At 40.4% G+C, this 15908-nt stretch overlaps 3 protein-coding genes across 3 annotated transcripts; 1 reads left to right on the top strand and 2 right to left on the bottom strand.

The window, feature by feature from the left end:
- Nucleotides 1-594: 594 nt before the first annotated feature.
- On the bottom strand, nucleotides 595-3994 carry LOC116306320 (uncharacterized). Its single transcript, XM_031716354.2, has 5 exons — nucleotides 3927-3994; nucleotides 2343-3415; nucleotides 1671-2220; nucleotides 1275-1588; nucleotides 595-1082 (listed from the first exon to the last, which is right to left on the bottom strand). Exons 2-5 carry the CDS (start codon nucleotides 3411-3413, stop codon nucleotides 870-872), a joined length of 2148 nt encoding a protein of 715 aa, XP_031572214.2. The 5' UTR covers nucleotides 3414-3415; nucleotides 3927-3994; the 3' UTR covers nucleotides 595-869.
- Nucleotides 3995-6196: 2202 nt separating this feature from the next.
- LOC116306321 (uncharacterized) lies at nucleotides 6197-9541 on the bottom strand. Its single transcript, XM_031716355.2, has 5 exons — nucleotides 9463-9541; nucleotides 8083-9119; nucleotides 7356-7917; nucleotides 6815-7125; nucleotides 6197-6523 (listed from the first exon to the last, which is right to left on the bottom strand). Exons 2-5 carry the CDS (start codon nucleotides 9115-9117, stop codon nucleotides 6329-6331), a joined length of 2103 nt encoding a protein of 700 aa, XP_031572215.2. The 5' UTR covers nucleotides 9118-9119; nucleotides 9463-9541; the 3' UTR covers nucleotides 6197-6328.
- A 2352-nt stretch (nucleotides 9542-11893) lies between these two features.
- Nucleotides 11894-15828, top strand: LOC116306312 (uncharacterized). Its single transcript, XM_031716345.2, has 5 exons — nucleotides 11894-12027; nucleotides 12402-13468; nucleotides 13631-14192; nucleotides 14727-15037; nucleotides 15456-15828. The coding sequence occupies exons 2-5, from the start codon at nucleotides 12419-12421 to the stop codon at nucleotides 15648-15650; spliced, it is 2118 nt and encodes a 705-aa protein (XP_031572205.1). The 5' UTR covers nucleotides 11894-12027; nucleotides 12402-12418; the 3' UTR covers nucleotides 15651-15828.
- The last annotated feature ends 80 nt before the right edge of the window (nucleotides 15829-15908 follow it).

Raw genomic sequence — 15908 nt, 5'->3', positions numbered from 1 at the left:
GGAAGGGGGGGGGGGAGGGGGGGGCATAACAATTCAGCTTTAGACGAATCTCACCGCTGACTATGCAAATGAAACTAGAGATCGAGATTCAGGGGTATGCTCCCAGTGAAATACTTAAAATATGGTTTCCAGGAAGTGTTTTTCCCCTGCGTTCTGAGAAAATTTTGGACGTAAAAAGTACTAAAGAAATAAATAACTGTCTAACTAAGAGGGTGTGGCCCCATTGCGACGACGACGACGACGACGACGGTTTTATCGTTTATCTCAGTTGAAATTATTATAATCATCCTCCTAATCATCATCATCATCGTTATCATCATTATCACCGGCATCATCATCATCATCATCATTATCAGTCGTCATCATCATCACCACCACCACCATCATAATCATCAGTCGTCATCATCATCATATGCATCATAATATCATCATTATTAAGCAGAGGATTTTCAGGACATTAGACGTATTTAAGATATCCTTTTCCAAATAATTCTAATGCTAAATGAAGAGAAAGTAAAAATAAGAAAAATAAAAATGACAAGAAAAAGGGAAAACACAGAAAAAAGAACACGAAAAAGGACACGAAAGGCAGAATATTTTAAGTTGCAGTACAATACGTCGTTATTGGCTTTAAAACATTTTAAATTCTGATATTACATTATCCAGTATATAAAGAGACTTTTTATATAAAGAGACAATTAATTGTGGCAATCAAGTCTTGTCCCTAGCACTAACGGTCACCCCACCTGACATCGGCCATTTACATGAAGGTAGAGTGGCTGTACCCCTAGGGCTAACTCTAGGGTGTACCCTGAAAAAGGAATTAGAGACTTCGCCTTAATTGGCACTTGGGTATCCCGCTAATCATTTTACTGATCTGGTATTTGAGAAAGACGGTTTGGGTGCTGATCCCAGCATTTCAACCATCCTTTATCAAGGCTCCCATCATCACACCGAAGGATATAGAATACCCATTTCTTAGTATTCCTGTCTTTATACGCCTTCACAAACAACGTGTGATCGTGACCTGCTGCTGTCGATGATGTGATCTTCTGGGTTCCACCGTCTTTTATGAAGTCAACCTAGACACAGAAAAAAAAGATTTTTTAAACTTTGTTTTCAATCATGTGTTACATTGCTCTGCCAGAAGCGAGAAATCGATATAGCAACTGCAAAAAACTCACGGCAAGGAAGTGTTGTGCCGTGAGCGTGACAATACAGTACCACAGTAATACAGTCTTACAAGGAACCTCTCTATCTATCCTCTAGTTTACCTGATCAGCAGTAAGAGCAATCTCATGTTCATGAGGGCCAATGGTTTTCTTACGGGCAGTCTGCACCTGTAATTTGATGTCTTTTCTCGGTGGCTCAGTAGGTATTGGGCCGCCTGCAGTCAATGGTTGTCTTAAGATGTACCCGTTTGATTGGGATTTAAGGACAACGTCCTTCATGGCTTCCAGTTCCTTCCACACAGCACTTCCTTGTCCGTGCACGGGCATGATTGGGTAGCGTTGACGTATGCTGCCGATTCCATTTATCAAGGGAAAAAGAATCCTTGTTCCACTTGCTTTGCAGAAACGTAAATTACCTACACCAAATATGAAACAGTGAATTATGATGGAGACAAAAGCCTCACTAAGTTTGTAAGGCGCAGTTACTAAATATGTTACCTTTCTTGTCCAAGACTCCAGCAGAATTTCTCGTGGTATCAGCTGCGCCTGAACCAACCTCGTTACCCGAGAAGAACGCGACCGGTGTCTGGTAGAATGTTCTGCTGTTCGTTCCATTATATGCTCCTTTCAGCGTCTTAGCACCATTTCTACCTCCAGCTACAACAGTTTTTCCTTTCTCTGATCTTGCGTCTCCTTTGTACTCGATATCATAGGGATTCCACTTGCTCAGGGGTGTTAGATAGATGATTTCAAGTGGAATAGCGTAGGACCATTTTTGGTGCAGCGTTGTGCATTTTCTCCACCTGCATCTGGTGAGGTCCATCCCAGGGATTCTTGGCTGTGTAGTCATGGCCATAAAGAGGTTTTCGTCGGAGTAACCTCGATGTCTTGTGGATGCTCCCATAGCGTCTCTTTTTGCAGCTTTGAACCAGCGATGATATCGATCAGCTCTCAACTTGACGCCTTGTTTTCCAGGTGCAAGAGATAATGCTGCCAGATCAAAAGCTTCGTCGGTGAGATTCCCTTGGTAGTTGTCTTTTCCTGGAATCTTTGAATAAAATAGAAAACATTATCAGCTGACTTGGATACTGAACTCTGGAATCCAAGGGACAACAAGGGATTTACCCAGCTACTTTATAAGGAACTAAACTAAATGTCATAGGTATGTACCTCACCCATCAGTTCATCGAGCAAACCGAAATGCTTTCTATTTTCTCTTTCGCTCCAAGTGTCCTCATCAAAGGGATTGACCTGAAAACGTGCGCTCCTTGACTTTGAGTGCTCATCATAGGTTCTTTTTGCAGACAATCGAGATCCAACTTCATCGACCACTCGTAATCGGTTCAGGGGTAGATCTCTGCTGATTGGATGGCAAAGGATGCGATAGTTCCACTGGGCAAATTGAGGAACACCATCTTCGGTCACATTCATAATTGTTGTGGGAAGGAACGAGAAGTTCTCCAAACTATCTTTTCTTCCGGTATAAGACGTGAATCGAACTTTCTCTTGCAGGTCAAACCAGCTGGATGCGTCTATAAAATGCCTGTCACTTTCGAATGGTTCATTGATCTTACTTTCTGCTTTGGTCCAAGCTCCTTCGAGATAACACAACACAGGCTTGAAGTACTTGCGATAGTCTCTTACGGTGTGGTTTTGATTTTTCCATGCCTTGAACCATTCTCGCATTTCTTCAATCTGTTCATTGACATTGCTCTTGCTTGTAACCTCTGGTGGAACGTCTGGGAAGGGAATGTTCTCAGTTGCATGTAATTTCTTGCTGGTTCTGTGAGGCATGTACAAGCGATAGTCATTGTGTCTTGTACGGAACTCCACTCCGTTGAGAACTCCAACGAACTCTCCCATCCCAACAGTGCGGTCATTGTTAGAATGGTCATGGATGGCAAGGACGCTGCCTGAACTGGTATGAGATTGGCCATAGTAGTTACGAGTTCCTTCTCGAGAGAGCCTGATTTGCTTGACACCAGAGTATCCCTCAGATCTTATTCTTTCCTCTACAAATAGTTGTTGTAGCATCGTCTGACGGGCCAAGGCGCCGACGATTTTCTTTGTAGATTCTGCACCTTTAGCGAGGTTTGCTGTTAGGTTATCAATAGCTGCTTTGAGTTGAGACACTGGATCATTGGGATCAGCTGCGTCAGATGCGTCGACTAGTTCGCGGGAATCCACAGCGGAAAGAAAGTACGTCAGAGTGACGCAGATAAGAAGGAAGGAAACCTTCATTTCTATTTGAAAGAAAAATAGACAAAAAATGAAAGGAAAGGAAAGATATATATATTTGAAGCGATCTTTACGGTAAGCCCATTGGCCTTCTTCGTTCCTCTTCTTTCCTCTATTTAGTTCTTTCTATCTTTGTTCCTTTTTTTCCTTCTATCCTTACTTTCCTTCCTTCCTTCTTCCCCTTCCTTCTCTCCTTCAATCCGTCTTTTGTTCCTTTGTTCCTTCCTTCCTTTTTTCCTTCCACCTTTCCTCTACTTAATCTTTCTTTCTTCGTTTTATTTTTCCTTCCATCCTTCATCATTTACTTCTTCCTTTCTTCGTTCTTTCCTTTTACTCAGTCTTCCCTTTTTCACTTACTTACTTTTAATTTGAACACTGAGCTAAAACGTATTTTATGTCGAAATAAATACCCTCCGTTTCGTAACGTGCATCACTAAAAACGAATTTCGTTTAAATCATTTGTAAAGGATTAAAATAACTCTTTTATCATTGGAACTTGGACGAGAAAGATCTTACCTTGTATCTTTCTTTTTGGCTTTTCGAATGAACTTTGCACAGTTGAACTTCAAACTACTCACCACTGCCCAAAGCATCTATTTTTTTTTATTGTTACTGAACACAATCTTTTTTTCTAAAATAAACAACTTCGTCACACGCGCAAACAAATCATAGCTTTTTCACGAGAACAATGGAGTGATAATAGCCAAGAGGTATTACCCTTGTCCAAATATCGACAGCTGAATGCATTTGTTGGAGATTAAAATTATCTTTTGTTCTTTTGTCGAGGGGGATTTTAGTTAGTTCTAGTGGTAATGAAAGCCAAAGGCATAAGAAGTTATTCGAGTTGTCATTAAATATATGGGCTTTTAAAAGCGCCAACTCAAGGTCTTTTTGTGGGGGAGGTGAGGAAATGAGGAGCCAGATATTTCAACAACAAAAATAATTAAAATCCAAATTTCAAATCCTTCAAATTTAGTTGATACCCTGAAACAGCTTCCGGGAGTATGAAAGCCAGGGCACGGTGAAATTAGAGATCGATTTGCAATCTAGTAGCGTTTTAGGTTTTGCAGAAGGAGGAAAACCGGAGATGGTCAGAGATTTAGAACCCGGAGACAAACCCTCAAATCATGATCAAGGGATAGATCTAATAAAAACTACTCCTATGCGATGCGCCCTGAAGTCATAAATTGTCCTCAATTGTAAGTTACAAATTATTTTTTGGGGTGGGGGTTAAAAGCGCTCGTTTTTGTTATCCCTGTATTGCGTAGTACACAATTTCTCACTCAATCATTTTTAAAACAAAATGAAATGAAAAAATGGATATTTTTTTGTTAATATACTTATAAAATATTTCTTAAATTTCAGAATTTCCTGCTTCGATCTATGGAAACCATGTTCGTAGTTAGTAATGCTGTATGATCTGTTATTACAAAGGTTCACTGATGCAGAGCATTGAATGACAGCTGTCTGTCATCCTTGAATATATGTTTCTTTATTCTCGTACCCAGACCCTACTCATTAACCAAATCGTAGCGTGAGTAGGGTCTGGGTACAAAATGGGCTTTTCATCCGATTTGCCGGTTTCAGGCTTCTCTTAGAAATCATGAGATTCAAATTTGAACTACCACTGCTAGTGCTTATTTTCTCACGATTGAGCCTCTTCTTTGAGAAATGAAAAATCGCTAGCTAGATTGCATCTATTTTTAAATTTACGTGTGAGTACATTTGATTTCTCATATCAATTCAGTCCTTATCTTTCATTTACCATTCACTTACTCACCATCCCCTACAAACTAGGCCTTTTTTATCTACTATTCTCATTGCATACATAATTGGCGTGTCACGTAGGAATTTAGCAACCCCCCATATATGGACATTGGAGTTTGCGCAGTGCGGGTGTAATGCTTTGCGACCCATGCATATATAAGCGCCACACCCAGATCCTTGAATCATTCCGTCGGAAGCTGCCTAAGGAGAGAGTAGAAGATTCACTCCACCCACCTCCCCTGGTGGCGGTTGACGACGCATCCCAGCTTTTTGCATGCTCATTGCCAGCAGTCGCGGTCACCTTCCATATCTAAATTCCCGTGACTCGGTAATGAGTATGCAGTGAGGATAAAATACTATCCATTTCTTTCTTTCCGACCAACCATCCTTCCATCCATCCATCCATCCATCCATCCATCCATCCATCCATCCATCCATCCATTCTAACATCAATTCATTCATCCATCCATTCATCCCATCCATTCATCCCATCCCATCCCATCCATCCCATCCCATCCCATCCCATCCCACCCCACCCCACCACATCCCACCCCATCCCATCCCATACTATCCCATCCATCCATCCATCCATCCATCCATCAATCCATCAATCCAACCAACCAACCATCCATCTATCCCATCCATCCATCCATCCCATCCCATCCCATCCCATCCCATTTCATCCCATCCCATCCCATCCATCCATCCATCCATCCATCCATCCATCAGTCCATCCAACCAACCAACCATCCATCCCATCCTATCTTATCCCATCCCATCAAAACCCATCAAAACCCATCCCATCCCATTCCATCCCATCCCATCCCATCCCATCCCATCCCATCCCATCCCATCCATTCATCCATTCATCCATATCATCCGTCCGCCCGTTTTCTTCCATTTCTTCTTACGTCATATTCGTGTTGCTTAACGAGGATAAATAAAGCACAATGTTAAGTTTCTAAAAGTAAAATACTGTCAGTCGAGAAAACCTTGAACACTAAAACAATACTTCCTCATTTTCCTCCATCTGCAAATGATTTATTACATTAATTTTCTTAGCTCAAATTAAATACGATGACTTAATTTGTTAGATTTATCGTTACATTCACGTTTTTTGCAGTTTCGTGTATATCGTCGCATAATATCTGCTACATATCAGGAATGGGGATAGGTATGACGGGATGTCTATCCCAGCATCTCTTACTAGCAGTATCATTATCATCACAGTGAACAATGGTAACACGGCTGTTATATGCTGCCCATTTAACCATTAGTGTATGCTCATGTGCCGACATTGTCGTGGTGATGATTTCCAAGGATCCTCCTGCTTTAAGAAATGCCATCTGAAGAGATATACAGATTATATTAATAGATAACTATTATTAATAGGCATCAAGTGATCCAACCATTCTTTTGAAAAGAGCTAGAATGCTCACCAAACTTTCTATGTAGAAATTCATCTGCAGGGTCAAACCGCTCGCAGGAGGGGAGAGGGGGGAGGGGGGAGGGGGGTACGTGCCCCCTAGCTTCCCCCAGCAAGGGAGCAAAAATAATATGAATGGTTTTTGTGATCACATAACCCCAACCCCCTCCCGTTTTTCAAGGCTTTCTACAGCTCTGAGCTGGTTACTTACGTCATCTGATGTTAGAACGAACTCATGTGTATGGGGCACAACAGCATTGGACGTAGACAGTTGAACCTGGAATCTCGTGTCTTTATTTGGAGTTTCTGTTGGTGCTGGCCCACTTTGAAGTGGTTCCCTGAATATATAGCCATTTGTCTTGGACTTGAGAACCATGTCTTTCAATGCATTCAGTTCCTTCCACACAGCGCTTCCTTCGCCGTGTATGGGCATGATGGGATAGCGTTGACGTAGAATACCAAGGTCTCCGATTGGTGGAAAGAAGATTCTTGTCCCAGTTGCTTTACAGATCCTCATGTCACCTGGAGTAAAGAACCAAAAGATACACACTAGCTCAAATAAGGTTAAAAGAGAGTAAATACCTGGTTTGAAGGTAGCTAAGAGCTTTCAAGGCAAGTGAAAATCTATACAATCAACAAAACATCGATTCGCTAACATGGACATGTCTATGGAGCCCGCTTCATTGTAAACATTGTTGGCACATACTCTTTTACATTGATTTTTGTTAGTAAACATATAAGTAAACACAAACCCTTTTTGTCCAAGATTCCAACAGAATTCTTAGTTGTATCAGCAGCATCCGCTTCAACTTCGTTCCCTGCAAAGAACTCCATTGGAGTACGGTAAAACTTCCTGCTGTTTGTCCCATTGAAAGCTTTCTCTTTGATCAAGTCGCCATTTCTTCCATTGGCTGTAACTGTATTGGCATAGCCCTTGCCGTCTTTTCCCTTGAACTCAATGTCGTATGGATTCCACTTGCTTAGGGGAGTAAGGTAGATGATCTCTAGGGGGATGGCATACGACCATTTTTGATGCCAAGTGTTACAAACCTTGTCTTCATCTTCACCTTTGCACCTGTTAAGAGTCATGCCTCGAACCTTGGGTTGTGTGTTCATGGCCATGAAAAGATTTTGGTCAGCAAAGGCACGATGTCTGATGGATGTGCCCATTGCATCGGGTTCGGCAACTCTGAACCACCGATGATATCTGTCTGCTCTGAGCTTTTGGTCTTCTTTTCCTGGAGCCAAGGAATAGGCCGTTAAACCAAACGCGTCATCATACAATTCACCTGGATAGTTGTCTTGTCCAGGAATCTGTCCAGAATAAACACAACCATTAGCACATACATTACAACAACTATATTAACACATGTTAATAGTACATGTTCATTTGCCAATTCCAGCAACGAGAGAAAAAATGGAGAAAAAAAGGAAAACAGCGTAAATAGGATTGTCCTAAGCGATAACTTGTGTCCCTACCTCTGCCATAAGTTCGTCAAGAAGTCCAAACTTTGCTCTCTGAAAGCGTTCTGTGAACTTGTCTTCGTCATAAGGATTGAGTTGGAAGCGAGCAGCACGTGTCACAGAATGTTCGTCGTAGGTTCTTCTCCCTGCCATTCGAGGTGCAACTTCATCAACTACTCGTAGGCGGTTTAGAGGAACATCTCTGCTGAGTGGATGGCAAAGGATGCGATAGTTCCACTGGGCAAATTCAGGCAAATCTTCATCTGTGATGTTCATGACTGCGGTGGGAAGAAACGAGAAGTTCTCCAAGTTGTCTTTTCTACCGGCGTAAGAAGTGAATCGAACTTTCTCTTGCAGGTCAAACCAGCTGGATGCGTCTACAAAATGCCTGTCACTTTCGAACGGTTCATCGATCTTGCCTTCTGATGCTGCTGTCCAAGCTCCCTCGAGATAGCACAGCACAGGTTTGAAGTACTTGCGATAGTCTCTGACACTGTAGTCTTGGTCTTTCCATGCCTTGAACCATTCACGCATTTCTTCAATCTCTAAACTGACAGTTTTCTTGCTCGTAACCTCTGGTGGAACGTCTGGGAAAGGAATGTCCTCTACTGCATGTAACTCCTTGCTGGTCCTGTGAGGCATGTACAAGCGATAGTCATTGTGTCTTGTGCGGAACTCTACCCCGTTGAGGACTGCAACAAACTCTCCCAAACCTACAGTACGATCATTGTTAGAATGGTCATGGATGGCGACAAGACGGGTTGCACTACCGTGGGACTGCGAGTGGTAGTTTTGGGTGCCATCTCGAACATGTCGAACTTGCTTCACACCAGAATCAGCATCAGATCTTACTCTTTCCTCCACGAACAATTGCTGTAAGATCATTTGTCTGGTTAACGAGCCTACGGTCGTCTTGAGCGATTCCACGGTCTGTTTAAGCTCTTCAACGGAATCTGGATTTCGAGGAAATACCCTTACGTGTGTTCCAAGAGCGCCATCCATTCTTAGAAGAACCATCCAAACAGCAAGCAGCCTAACGAATGGCTTCATTTCTATGGAATAAATAAAGTCACAGAAACCTTATAAGATATATAAATGCACTGAAAAAGAAAAGTATGAACATTTGTTGGGTAATGATGACATGTGGTCCTAAATAGCAAAATAAATAAGATTCTGTTGAGATTTCAATCAGTGAAATTTCTCTCCATACAAAAAAAGGAACTAAAAGCATTGAAGGATCGCTTTCTTTTTTTGTTTTTGTTTAAATTACCAAATCTGTTTTACTTCAAAATTCACTAGCAAATTAGTGAAAGATATCATAGTCTTTGAGAAAAATATTTTTAGCAAAAAGGTCGACTTTGATTCAATAAAAAATATTTATAAAATGTTACTTACTTGCCAAGTATTTTTTGTTCTCGCTACTTGTCTTAACACACGTTGCATTCAAGGTATGTGACGCTTCCTACATCACAAGGGTTTCATTTATCCAATCTACAGAATGAACAGCTATTATTTGAATCACGTGGCATCGACGTCAGTAGATTAGAAATCAATTTACTTTATTAGAGTCGGGCTGGGGTATATTTTTGAAATCATGAAATATGCAACAGCGGGTAGAAGACTAGATCTTTCAAATTTAAAAACAATGTTTTTCTAGACACTCTTGAGTTTGGTCCATGTCTATTGTATATTGTCTATTTAAAGATTCCTCCTGCATAAATTAATGTGGCATTATATAGAATCGGTCGCTACTTAAAATGTGTCTGGTTTGAAAAGGAAAAGCACTTTATTTTCATTCTTAATTATCGTCTTGCTATTCGTCTGTTCTGTGTCTGACAAACTATAGAAGCTGCATATTGAATAAATAAATTAATTAATTTTGATTTAAAAAAAACTGGACACCCGAATAATGGGTGGTATATGTAAATGACTTTTTAAAAAAAAAAAGGAAAACAAAGAAGAAGAAGAAGAAGAAAAAAAGAAAAAAAAGAGAGAAAGGTCAAAATCTAAACTATAGATCGTATAAAGACATTTCTCAAGTATGTTTTAGAAATCAGTGTTATAAGTCACAAGAAAAAATCTCGACACATTTCGATGTTTGGTTCCCGAGTTATGAAGGTTGAGTTTGTGTCACGCAATACCGTCACGTCTATCTAAATAGCGATAAAAATAGTAAAATAATTTACTTTAGTTGAAAGATTTTCCCTTAGACACGTTTAAAATATCTATTTGAAGTATGCGTAAGTGAAAAATAGTCAAACATATTAAATATTCCATCATTTTAAGCCTTTGGAATTTCGTCCGCCATGATGGTGTACCAACTTGGAACACCAAGATGGCCGCTCCATACATTTTAACCCAAAATTGCGTCATGTTTACTCGCCTATAGTTCCGCAACTAAATGCTTTACAGCCTTAAAATTTGGCCAGAATATGTAGTTTGGATCGCTTTACGAGATTATGAAACTTTTATTTCATTATAATGCGAATTTACGCTTTTGAAATTCATGATGACGTAGGAGAAAACCAAGAAAACAAGAAAACAAGGTTATCTTGCTGAAACATTCCCTAATTACAGTATCTAATATTATTGCTGTACACGGTCCAGTGTACTCGAACGTCTGTTAAAGAAAACCGCCTCAACAGTTTTTAAAGGTTATTTGGTTATTACAGTATTATTTCCTTGGCTTAAGAATTTAGGCTTTAGAATTTGGCAATTGACAAGAGCCATCTAACTGAGTAAAAGATTATTAAAAAGAAAACTTTGCTGCTAAATTCCAATTCCATCCATTGAGCTTTCACCAAGGTTTCTTTCTCGTTTAGTTAAGGTTATTCCATGCCATTAAAGAGAGAGAGAGAGAGAGAGAGAGAAAATGAGGATATTTTAAGAAATGTTTTCCCAAGTTCAGACCACATGTCATCAATTCACCTTTTCGGCTCTAACCGTTACGTGGTATAAATTGTGTTGGATTGTGTTACGGTCACCAAGAAGTTCGGATTGTTCTCGGATTTGTACAAATGTACTGACTTTAAATGAACTATTTACTTGGTTTGTTCAGTTAGTTCTCTAAATACAAGTAAAATATCCTTTTTCTAACTTGATTGAAGCTTTTCTTATTGCTGTTAAGATAGCTAACTAAAGAAATCTTTCTTAAATTTTCTCCGAACTTTTTGGTGACCGTAACACAATTCAACAAAGAAAATTGGAGAAGACATATCAATATGGATGAGCTAGACACCGCGAAACTTATTTCTAAGAAACGACACGTATTGAAAATAATATCAAAACATTTCCAAAGCTGAATGGGTTTGTTAATGAACTTATTCAGTTTTGTTTGAAAGTCGCGCCACACTACTTAAGATCGGATTTTTTATGGAAACCTTACACGTGTATACAATTCATGTGCATGAACCAAATCTTGGCCCATTGATATGAAACAGGTCGAGAGATTAAAAGCAAAATATAGTAAAATAAAAGGTTATGATACTGTATGTCCAAATTTTGTCAAATGCTTTTTTTTTTGCACATACGAATGAATAGAACATTTATATATTTTACTAAATTACAGGGTATTCCTTTCAGACAATAACGTCTGCTATTAATAGCCGCAGCCTGAAGTAACTTAAGAGTAGACGTTGTTTTGTAAAAGCCTCATAGAACCCTCTTTTAACTAAAAAAATTTTTTTAAATAAAAAAACAAAACAAAAGTAAAACAAAAACAAAAATCAAACAAAACGTTTGCTTTTTAGAATTCCGTATGGGATCCTGCACGTATCAGATTCTCTCAAACTTTGAAACCTCGTTATAATACTAGGCCAAACCGTCCTTTGTTAGTCTGAGTAAAAGCCTTTTCCTAGCTTCTTGGCAAACAGTTGGAGGACGTTCAGCCGTCGAGTACACATCGATTAAAGAAGTCCTCTTCGACGGGATTGTGCCAAGCTAAAAGTCTTCTGCACCAAAGTAAGTAGAACGATACCATGAAAGTAGTTTTAAAGGAGTTTTTCCTGTTTTTAAGACGCTAAATATTAATAGTTAATTGCAAGTAAAACTCGTGCATGGTTTTAAACCTGTATGATAAAAATCCTGCTAGTATATTAAAGAATACCTGAAGTCTCCCGTAGAACGTGTTATTTGAACTCCTTTAGCATCACATGAAACTAGCCTCGTCCGCATGCGCCTCTTTGCATTTTTCTTTTTTTCTTATGCTGAGCTTCGCTTAACATGAAGCCTTTTTTGAGGACGCGCTATCTAGGAAATTATTATCAACTACTTATCATTTATTCGTTATTTATTCTAAGATCCAGATTAGCAAACAAAATATATTTTATTTGCAGTTCTCAAAGAAATTAAAATGCAACTGCTTCCAGTCTCTCTCGTTTGTCTTACTTTGACGACATCCATTTTCCTGGCTGATGGGGGTACTTTGGGATCCACTGACTATCTGGAACCCCAAATACGAGAAGATACGTTAGCGGAGCTTAAACAGACCGTGGAATCGCTCAAGACGACCGTAGGCTCGTTAACCAGACAAATGATCTTACAGCAATTGTTCGTGGAGGAAAGAGTAAGATCTGATGCTGATTCTGGTGTGAAGCAAGTTCGACATGTTCGAGATGGCACCCAAAACTACCACTCGCAGTCCCACGGTAGTGCAACCCGTCTTGTCGCCATCCATGACCATTCTAACAATGATCGTACTGTAGGTTTGGGAGAGTTTGTTGCAGTCCTCAACGGGGTAGAGTTCCGCACAAGACACAATGACTATCGCTTGTACATGCCTCACAGGACCAGCAAGGAGTTACATGCAGTAGAGGACATTCCTTTCCCAGACGTTCCACCAGAGGTTACGAGCAAGAAAACTGTCAGTTTAGAGATTGAAGAAATGCGTGAATGGTTCAAGGCATGGAAAGACCAAGACTACAGTGTCAGAGACTATCGCAAGTACTTCAAACCTGTGCTGTGCTATCTCGAGGGAGCTTGGACAGCAGCATCAGAAGGCAAGATCGATGAACCGTTCGAAAGTGACAGGCATTTTGTAGACGCATCCAGCTGGTTTGACCTGCAAGAGAAAGTTCGATTCACTTCTTACGCCGGTAGAAAAGACAACTTGGAGAACTTCTCGTTTCTTCCCACCGCAGTCATGAACATCACAGATGAAGATTTGCCTGAATTTGCCCAGTGGAACTATCGCATCCTTTGCCATCCACTCAGCAGAGATGTTCCTCTAAACCGCCTACGAGTAGTTGATGAAGTTGCACCTCGAATGGCAGGGAGAAGAACCTACGACGAACATTCTGTGACACGTGCTGCTCGCTTCCAACTCAATCCTTATGACGAAGACAAGTTCACAGAACGCTTTCAGAGAGCAAAGTTTGGACTTCTTGACGAGCTTATGGCAGAGGTAGGGCTACAAGTTATCGCTTAGGACAATCCTATTTACGCTGTTTTCCTTTTTTTCTCCATTTTTTCTCTCGTTGCTGGAATTGGCAAATGAACATGTACTATTAACATGTGTTAATATAGTTGTTGTAATGTATGTGCTAATGGTTGTGTTTCTGGACAGATTCCTGGACAAGACAACTATCCAGGTGAATTGTATGATGACGCGTTTGGTTTAACAGCCTATTCCTTGGCTCCAGAAAAACAAGACCAAAAGCTCAGAGCAGACAGATATCATCGGTGGTTCAGAGTTGCCGAACCCGATGCAATGGGCACATCCATTAGACATCGTGCCTTTGCTGACCAAAATCTTTTCATGGCCATGAACACACAACCCAAGGTTCGAGGCATGACTCTCAACAGATGCAAAGGTGAAGATGAAGACAAGGTCTGTAACACTTGGCACCAAAAATGGTCGTATGCCATCCCCCTAGAGATCATCTACCTTACTCCCTTAAGCAAGTGGAATCCATACGACATTGAGTTCAAGGGAAAAGACGGCAAGGGCTATGCCAATACAGTTACGGCCAATGGAAGAAATGGCGACTTGATCAAAGAGAAAGCATTCAATGGCACAAACAGCAGGAAGTTTTACCGTACTCCAATGGAGTTCTTTGCAGGGAACGAAGTTGAAGCGGATGCTGCTGATACAACTAAGAATTCTGTTGGAGTCTTGGACAAAAAGGGTTTGTGTTTACTTATGTTTACTAACAAAAATCAATGTAAAAGATTACGTGCCAACAATGTTCACAATGAAGCCGGCGGGCCCCATAGATATGTCCATGTTAGCGAATCGATGTTTTGTTGATTGCATACAGTCCTTTGACTAAACGTTGTCGTTTGATCGGCTTCATCCCTACGCGCCTAGACCGAACAGGATCATGGGGGTAATTAATTTACAGTTACTAGCTGCCGCATATGTTATCTAACACGTCTTGAGCTCGCTGTTTTCGATCCCATTTAATTTGTTAAGACCATGCCTCGAGCATACGACGAAGATTTAAACTGGCGAGCAGTTTGGATGACGCAAGTTCTGGGTAATTTGCCCGTTATCCTTTTCGGTCTAGGCGCGTAGGGATGATCCGATTAACGACAACGTTTAGTCAAAGGACTGTAGATTTTCGCTTGCCTTGAAAGCTCTTAGCTACGCTTCAAACCAGGTATTTACTCTCTTTTAATCTTATTTGAGCAAGTGTGTATCTTTTGGTTCTTTACTCCAGGTGACATGAGGATCTGTAAAGCAACTGGGACAAGAATCTTCTTTCCACCAATCGGAGACCTCGGTATTCTACGTCAACGCTATCCCATCATGCCCATACACGGCGAAGGAAGTGCTGTGTGGAAGGAACTGAATGCATTGAAAGACATGGTTCTCAAGTCCAAGACAAATGGCTATATATTCAGGGAACCACTTCAAAGTGGGCCAGCACCAACAGAACCTCCAAATAAAGACACGAGGCTTCAGGTTCAACTGTCTACGTCCAAAGTTCTTGTGCCCCATACACATGAAATATTGCTAACTTCTGATGAGGTAAGTCAAAGGAAAACTCGTCTGACGTTTTTTTTATGAAGCTCATTATAAAAAGAATTTCAAAGTAGACTTTATCGGCTCGGGCGCGCTCGGGCGCAATGTTTTCCCATTTCAGACCACGTGTCATTCCTAGAGTATGATTTCTTAACATATAATTTCTTTGTTTAACGGTTGCCCTCTGTTGCACTTGAGAAGACATGAATATGGATACAACTCAAACGAATCTTTTTCTAAGAGAAATAACACGAAGTCTGAAATGCATGGGAAAACCGTATGCCCTAGCCGAGGAGGTCTATTCGAGACCCTACGAATTCTAGGTTGGAAAAAGATAAGGCTTCCAAATTTTCTAAGTCTACCATTGTAATACAGCTTAAAGAGTCTACAACTAAAATAATTTATTATATAATTGATTTTTTAGGTCAGTTTTGCAAAGGCAGGAGGGTTAGTGAACGTGATCTCTTCAACTGCCTCAGCCCATGAGCATTCAATGGCCGTTAAGTGGAGTAAGTCCAATACACGTTTTGTCATTCAGTCATGCGATTCCTCTGACACCGGAGCTAAAAGGTGCTGGGATTTGCATCCTGCTATTCTTGTTATCATGCCAGACCAGTAAGAAGACAGACGACTGATAGCAAGCTACTAAAAGCTACTGAGAAATAATACTAAGGCATTGATTTTTTCTTCCAAGAAAGCTCAAATGGTTAAGGGTTTGAGCAAATAAAACATTAAGTATATAATATGCTTGATATTAAACACGAATAGTACGAATAAATTATGGGCATTTAAAGGCACTTGTGTGTTTTCATTTGAGTTCTATATATAGACCTTTCTGCATCTGACTCGTTTTTCGTTTAACTTGGGAATTTCCTAG

Source organism: Actinia tenebrosa, unplaced genomic scaffold (assembly GCF_029948245.1).
Source record: "Actinia tenebrosa isolate PJP-AT-01 unplaced genomic scaffold, QUT_ActTen_1.0 PGA_scaffold1__47_contigs__length_23844297, whole genome shotgun sequence".
In the NCBI taxonomy this organism is placed as follows: Eukaryota; Metazoa; Cnidaria; class Anthozoa; order Actiniaria; family Actiniidae; genus Actinia; species Actinia tenebrosa.
This window is presented reverse-complemented; position numbering and strand designations above follow the sequence as displayed.

What these genes read in the sequence shown, in the direction of transcription:
- LOC116306320 (XM_031716354.2), bottom strand. Translation starts at nt 3,413, where the DNA reads ATGAAGGTTTCCTTCCTTCTTATCTGCGTCACTCTGACGTACTTTCTT. An exon ending in TCGATGAACTGATGGGTGAG is followed by an intron (nt 2,221 to 2,342) that starts GTACATACCTAT and finishes TTTTATTCAAAG; the next exon opens with ATTCCAGGAAAAGACAACTA. An exon ending in TGGAGTCTTGGACAAGAAAG is followed by an intron (nt 1,589 to 1,670) that starts GTAACATATTTA and finishes TATTTGGTGTAG; the next exon opens with GTAATTTACGTTTCTGCAAA.
- LOC116306321 (XM_031716355.2), bottom strand. Translation starts at nt 9,117, where the DNA reads ATGAAGCCATTCGTTAGGCTGCTTGCTGTTTGGATGGTTCTTCTAAGA. An exon ending in TTGACGAACTTATGGCAGAG is followed by an intron (nt 7,918 to 8,082) that starts GTAGGGACACAA and finishes TATTCTGGACAG; the next exon opens with ATTCCTGGACAAGACAACTA. An exon ending in TGGAATCTTGGACAAAAAGG is followed by an intron (nt 7,126 to 7,355) that starts GTTTGTGTTTAC and finishes TCTTTACTCCAG; the next exon opens with GTGACATGAGGATCTGTAAA.
- LOC116306312 (XM_031716345.2), top strand. Translation starts at nt 12,419, where the DNA reads ATGCAACTGCTTCCAGTCTCTCTCGTTTGTCTTACTTTGACGACATCC. An exon ending in TTGACGAGCTTATGGCAGAG is followed by an intron (nt 13,469 to 13,630) that starts GTAGGGCTACAA and finishes GTTTCTGGACAG; the next exon opens with ATTCCTGGACAAGACAACTA. An exon ending in TATTGCTAACTTCTGATGAG is followed by an intron (nt 15,038 to 15,455) that starts GTAAGTCAAAGG and finishes TTGATTTTTTAG; the next exon opens with GTCAGTTTTGCAAAGGCAGG.